A 7057-nucleotide genomic window follows, 5' to 3' on the forward strand; every position below is an offset into this window, starting at 1 on the left:
AAAAGGATCATATGGTTTTTATCTTTTCTTTTGTTAATGTGATGTATCACATTGATGGATTTGTGAATATTGAACCAGCCCTGTAACCCAGGAATGAATCCCATTTGATCATGATGGATAATTTTTTATATGCTTTTGAATTCAATTTGCTAGTATCTTGTTGAGTATTTTTGCATCTGTATTCACTAAGGATGTTGGTCTGTAGTTCTCTTTTTTGCTGGGTCTCTGTCTGGTTTGGGTATTAAGGTGATGTTTCATAGAATGAATTTGGAAGTTTTCCTTCTATTTCTATTTTTTGGAATAGTTTGAGAAGAATGGGGATTAGCTCTGCTTTAAATGTCTGGTAGAATTCCCCTGGAAAGCCATCTGACACTGTTTTTAAGTCAGTTTTTGTTTGGAAATTTTGTAGTCTTTTCTGAGGCACAGCCTAAAAGGCTTGCATCCTATTGTTTTGGTTTTAACCGATTTGCTGTGTTATAATTGACATGCATTGCCCAGATTGTGTATAATTCGATGAGATTTAACAGCTGTAAATAGCCATTACCACAGTCAACATGGTGGACACATCCGTCACTCACAGAAGTGTGCTCATGTCCCCCTGTAAGTCCTCTCCGCCACTCCACCACCCTCTCCGCAGACAACCACAGGCCTGCTTGCGTCACTGTAGATCAGTTCATACTACTAGAGTGTTCCAGAAGTGGAACCACAAAGTATATGCTGCTTTTTCTTTTCAGGGGCGATTCTGTTTTCTTTCAGTCAACATAGCTCTTTTCAGATTCATCCATTCCACTGCCTGTATCAGGAATTCATTCCTTTTTATTGCTGTGTAGTTAGTATCCCATCATATAAATCTACCACAGTTTGTTTATCCATTTACCTACAGATGGACACTGAGTTGTGTCCGTTTTGGCTGTTGGAAATAAAGCTGCTAGGAACATTTGTCCACAGCTGCTCACATGCCCATGCATCTCCCTTTCTCCTAAAATTGGAATAGTTGGATCATATATTAGAGCATTTTATGTTTTAAGAAACTGCTAGCACTTGTGATGGTTATTTTTTTAATTTTAGCCATTCTACTAGGTTTCTGGTGGTATCTCTTGTGGGTTTCAGTTGCATTTCCCTAATGACGCATGGCGGAGAGCATCTTTCGTGTGCTTAGTTGCCATCCACGTACCTTCCGCTGTGAATGGTCTGTTCAAATCAAATATTTGGTCCAACATATTTGCAAGCCATGTATCTGACACTTTGTGTACCTAATGTATAAAGAACTCTGAAGCTCAACAGTCAAAAAAAAAAAAACCAAAAACCCAAACAATCCCCCAAAAAACAAAAGACATGAACAGATTTGTCACAGAAGATGACCTACAGATGACACATTTTGAGTGGCTAAAATGAAAAAAAATCCTGGCAAGGGGACAGGAAAACTGGATCCCTCACCTGTCACAGGTGGGGCGTAGAGTGCTACAGGCCGTCTGCAGAAGAGCGCGTTGGTTCGCCACTGAACAAGGGTGACCATATGACCCAGCAGCTGCACCCTTGGGCATTTGTACTAGAGAAGTGAAAAATTGTGCTCCCACAAAAACCTGTGCACAAATGTTCATAATAGCCAACAACTAGAAAAACCCTAGTGCCGTTCGGTGGGTGAATGGTTGAACTGTGACACATCTATGCAACCGAATATGACCCAACAAAAGAGGGAGCAAACTGCTGATAGCGGCCACGACTTGGGTGGACCAGCACAACAGGGCACCGTGCTCAGTGAAAAGTCAGTGTCACGAGATTACGTACTGTGTGATTCCACTTCCATAACGTTCTTAAAGTAAAATTGTAGAAAGAACAGATCAGTGGTTCCCACAGTCGGGGAGTGAGGGACTCTGCCTGCTGTGGCCCGTGGGCATCACAGGGGTAGCACGCAGGGTCCCTGGAGCAGAACTCTTCTGCGTCTTGACCGTGGTCATGGCATGTCAGTCTACACATTTGATAAAATTGCACAGTTAAATACACACACACCCACACACACGAGTGTAAGTAAAACCAATGGAGTGTGAATAAGGTTAGTGCAGGGCGCCGGGTGGCTCAGTCAGTTAAGCCTCTGACTTTGGCTCAGGTCATGATCTCACGGTTCGTGGGCTCGAGCCCCGTGTCGGCTCTGTGCTGACAGCTCAGAGCCTGGAGCTGCTTCAGATTCTGTGTCTCCTTCTCTCCCTGCCCTTCCCCTGCTCACGCTGTCTCTGTCTCTCAAAAATAAAAAACATTAAAAAATTTTTGAATAAGGTTAGTAGATTATTATCAATGTCAGTTTCCCAGTTGCGACATTTACTGCCATTTTGTAAGATGCTGCCATTGGGGAAACTGGATGAAAGATGTATGAATCTACAGTTATCTGAAAATAAAAAGGTTTTTATAGGTAGTTACCATTCATACATGGATAATTCATTAAGAGAAAAAGTGAAAAAGTAGGTAGGGAAATTATCTTCACAAAGTGTTGGATAGTTTTTATTTATATATTATATAATATTTATTATATTTAACATATATATAAGTAAGTAAATATATTTAACATACTATATTATTGTATTTATTATAAATAACTTGTATCTTGCTGTTGCTTTTATTGTAACAGTCTTTGAGACCTCTCGCCTCCTCTAGCACTTGTACATCCCCAGCTCTGTACACGAAGTCTGCGCACATGGTGCGGCGGCGCGCCAGGTCCTGCCCCCGTCCCCGTCCGGCTGCACCTGCGTCATCAGCCTTGTCCTCCCCTCCCCTCCCCATCAGCCTTTTCCTTCCCGCACGCGTGCCACACTCCAGCCATACCGGACTCCAGGACTTGGAACGGGCCACCTCCTTTCATGCTTCCATCTCTACACATGTTCTTTCTTCCCCCAAAACACTTCCACATGTACCCCAACTCTTGCTAAACCCTGTTTCTCTTTTAGCTTCCAGACTGCTCACATAGACTTCCTGAGAAACCTGTGCTTGGCCCTCTTCCCTGTGGCCACTCCTTCTTACGTAGCACTCGGTACAAGGAATCCTGGGTCTTGTGCTGTTTCCTTGCACCCCCGCTGGAGAGCAGGGCCTCCTCTCATAATCTACAGCCCAGGTGCCCAGTTCAGCGCTGAAGTACGCAGGAGGTGCTCAGAATATTTACTGCACTGAGTTGTGTTGGAATTAAAAGTAAAATCTGAGAAGCACATTCAGAGTGGAACAACATATACTTCGTGTCTCAGACCCTTCTTTCTTAGACCACATAATCACTCTGGACTAAGTTGAGATTCTTACCTGATTATTTAAATGTTAGTACTTAGGACTTATTTTTATTTGGAACATACTTCTTTCTGCAGTCCTATCTAAAAATGCCTAAGATTTACAGTGGTTGGTTTTGAATATGAATATTTCCAGCCCTACATTAAGTCGTATCCCTTATTTGAGGTTTCCTTCTAGGAAAACAATTTCGTTGTTAAAATTTCTCCATTCCACTTATTGGAATCCTAAAATTGAGGTATTATAACAACATAAAACTAAGTATTTCTTTAACTTTTTTAAATACTGTAGCTTTTTGAAAGATTGCCAAGTTATTTTGACCTTCAGAGGAGGCTGATGCTCTTAGAAGACCAAATAAGCTATCTTCTGGGCGGCATACAAGTGGTTTATATCGAAGAATTGCAGCCAGTTTTGACACTTGAAGAGTATTATTCTCTTCTTGATGTGTTCTATAATCGACTGTTGAAAAATAGAATACCCTTTCACCCTCGAAGTCTACGTGGTTTACAAATGATCCTTAACAGGTAAATATCTAAAATAAGAATTATTTTTATTCTTTCACTTAGATGTGTGTGCGAGGCACCTGGGTGGCTCAGTAGGTTAAGCGTCCGACTTCGGCTCAAGTCATGATCTCACGGTCTGTGGGTTCGAGCCCTGTGTCGGGCTCTGTGCTGACAGCTCAGAGCCTGGGGCCTGTCTTCGAATTCTGTCTCCCTCTCTCTCTGACCCTCCCTTGCTCGTGCTGTCTCTCTGATTCAAAAATAAATAAAACTTTAAAAAATATTTAAAAAAAAGATGTGTGTGTAGGTAAATTAAATGGTTTTGTGTTTCAGTGTGTGATTCTTAAGAGCTAGAGAAAAGAATTTCACTCCTGTTAGCAACACTCTTTCATACATTAAAAAAGCCGTCATGAGAGGACTGAAGGATTGAATCTCTAGGACAGTTTTGAAACACATTGCCACTTCAAGGCCAAGTCAGTCCTATGGAAAACTTTATAGCATTAAACTCATTAGTTCAATAGCTCATATTTGGGGAGCATACGCTGTTTTCACAGCCTGTGCTTGGTGCTTAAGTGCACACCTTACCATGAAGGGAGCTACTGCCTCCATTTACAGATGAGAGTGGCCACACGGCGAGGAAGAGTGTGGCTCTCCTGAAAGTGTGTCTCTTTGGGGACAGCAAAGTATAATTTCGCTATATTGTTAAAATGGATTTTCTTGGGGCGTCTAGGGGGCTCAGTTGGTTGAGTGTTCAACTTCAGCTCAGGTCATGATCTCACAGTTTGTGGGCTCGAGCCCCGCGTCGGGCTCTGTGCTGACAGCTCGGAGCCTGGAGCCTGCTTCAGATTCTGTATCTCCTCCTCTCTCTGACCCTCCCCTGTTCACACTCTCTCTCAAAAATTAAAAAATAAATAAATAAATAAATAAATAAAGATTTAAAATGGATTTTCTTGAAAAATTCCTTTAGCACTATTTAGACCAATAAAATTTTCTCGGGGGTCAGAGTGGGGACGAGAGATCAATGATTTTTCTTTATACGTGTATTTCATTACAGTGACAGATACACTCCAAGCTTGCATGAACTCGGGCACTTTAACATCCCAAGCCTCTGTGATCCAGCAAACCTCCAGTGGTTTATTCTAACCAAAGCCCAGCAGGCAAGAGACAACATGAAAAGAAAAGAAGAGTAAGTGCTGTGAGCCTTCTGTCATGTCCTACCTGTCAGTCTATTAAAAATGCAGGGGCACCTGGGCGGCTCCATCGGGTAAGCATCCGACTTTGACTAGGTCATGACCTCACGGTTCGTGAGTTCAAGCCCTGCATCGGCCTCTCTGCTGTCACCACAGGGACTGCTTCAGATCCTCTGCCCTCCTCTCTCTGTCCTTTCCCTGCTTGTGCTCGCTCGCTCGCTCGCTCGCTCTCAGTGATAAACATTAAAAAATAATAATAAAAATTCAGGTATTAAGAATTCATAAATGTGGGACATAAAAACTGCATTAAACTTAGAAAATTGATTCGTTGGTGCATATTCCGTGTTTACTTATCCCCCACCGTGTCTGCCAGGAATTGCATGTGGTGTGTTCTGATTGGAGTCTAAATCACATTACCACATGTGCCTCAGTTCAAGGAGCAAGGCTTGTTAGTATAAAAGTTAAGAGTATCAGATAAGATGACAGGCATGTTTACTGCCTGAAACTTTGAGAACTGCTGATGCAAAGCAAGCTTCGTCTGCATTCAAGTAACAAGAAATTTTAAAGTAAAAAATCGTTGCGGTTCATAAGCAGTCCTGTCTCTGTGTGGTTGTATCTTTGAAGGAATCCTAGGCAACAGTGTCCTGTTTTGTGGGCAATGGATACTGTTTGATGGTGCTTCTGTGAAGAAAGGAGGACATTACATTCAAGAGAGGGTTGTTTTTCTAAAGATGTTGTCAGAGGAGGTTTGGATACTGAGAAGTCATTCATTCATTCATTCATTCAGCCGTCATTTGCCGGGACTGCTGTGTGGCCGGAGCTGAGAAAGGAGCCACCGATAGAAAGACGGACGCCCGGTCCCTGGTGCCCAAGAAGGCGCTTCTGGTGGGGGGTGCAAGTGCTGGCGCCCGGCGCTGCCGGAAATGTAGGCCCGGAGAAGGCGGCGGGCCTGGCACCCAGCGGGGGGGGGGGGGGGTGTCTGCGGTGGCCGCTGGCCAGTGCTTTGGCGGGACGCTGGTTCCACACGTCTCCTGCCTTGCCACCTGTTCACTCCTCCGTCCCTGCCAATGGCTCGCTCAGGAGAGAGGGTGGCCAAGGAGGAGGGCCTTTGACGAGGCATACGGGGATCGTTCTGTGTATAAAATAAGGGAAGGAGCCACGTCTCTCTGGGTGGCTCGTGGGGTTGGGGACAGCGCCGTTGGCACGACTGTCCTGACTGGCTGTGAGCCTCCCGTGTTTGTGATGTGACTTACCAGTTGCGAGTCGGCTTGGCCCCTCGGGAGCAGCCCGGGCCCCCCTGCATCGTCTCTTGGCTCCCCTGTCTTGGCTCCCCTGTCGCTGCTTCCGTTTTCTTGTGGCCACCTTCCAGGGTCTGTGTGTCGCCACTAGGTTTTGAGGAAGTAAAATAAAGACAAGTGCGGCTCGCTCAGGTTGGCTTTTGAAAGTTCCATCGTCAGTCAGATCAGCACAGCGACCCGTCAGAGCAGCCAGAGCGGGTCCCTGTGGGAGATGGCGGGTCGGGCCTCGTCGTGGCTGTCGTGGTCTGCACGGCCTCCCCGCCCCCCTCCCGCGGTCCCCTCCTCGGCCCCTCACAGGCTCGCCGCCTGCTTGAGCCCCGTGAGGGCAGAGACCCTTGTCCCTTGTTCCCTCCCCGGCCGGGACCAGTGCACGCAGCGCCTTCCGGGAGTGGCTGGACCGAGCGCATTAACTGGCCTGGTGCCTGAGCCCGGCTCTGGCTCCAGAACCTTCGGCCTGCTCTTCGGCCCCTCTGCCTGGTCCGTCAGGGAACCTCGAACTTTAGGCCCAGAGCTTCCCTCCACTGGCCCCCCCTCCCCTCCGCTCCTCACCCAGACGCGGGCGCCCCCTCAGCCGCGCGTCTCCGTCACGTGCGCTCGCGGGTGGACAGGCGGCCGCAGGTGTTCCGTCTGAAGAGGAAGGGAGCGAGGGGCCCCGAGTCCCTGCAGGACCTTGCTGGGCGGGTGACGCCCTCTCCTGGGCCAACCCCGCCGGCCTGCCCCGCGGCCCGGCCGCGCCGCGCCTTGTCCGGAGGCCAGGCATGCGCCCTGCAGGCCCTTCGGTAGCGGTCGTCACGGGGGTGACCCG

General features: G+C 46.9%; 1 protein-coding gene across 1 annotated transcript in view; it reads left to right on the plus strand.

Moving 5' to 3' along the window:
- TCAIM (T cell activation inhibitor, mitochondrial) overlaps positions 1 to 7057 on the plus strand; it is a 47620-nt gene that overhangs the window by 37698 nt on the left and 2865 nt on the right. The window contains exons 6-8 of the mRNA XM_029938783.1: positions 2940 to 3123; positions 3556 to 3788; positions 4819 to 4950. Of these exons, the coding sequence (XP_029794643.1) occupies positions 2940 to 3123; positions 3556 to 3788; positions 4819 to 4950 (549 nt within the window). The remainder of the gene's footprint in view (positions 1 to 2939; positions 3124 to 3555; positions 3789 to 4818; positions 4951 to 7057) is intronic.

Source organism: Suricata suricatta, chromosome 5 (assembly GCF_006229205.1).
Source record: "Suricata suricatta isolate VVHF042 chromosome 5, meerkat_22Aug2017_6uvM2_HiC, whole genome shotgun sequence".
Lineage (NCBI taxonomy): Eukaryota > Metazoa > Chordata > Mammalia > Carnivora > Herpestidae > Suricata > Suricata suricatta.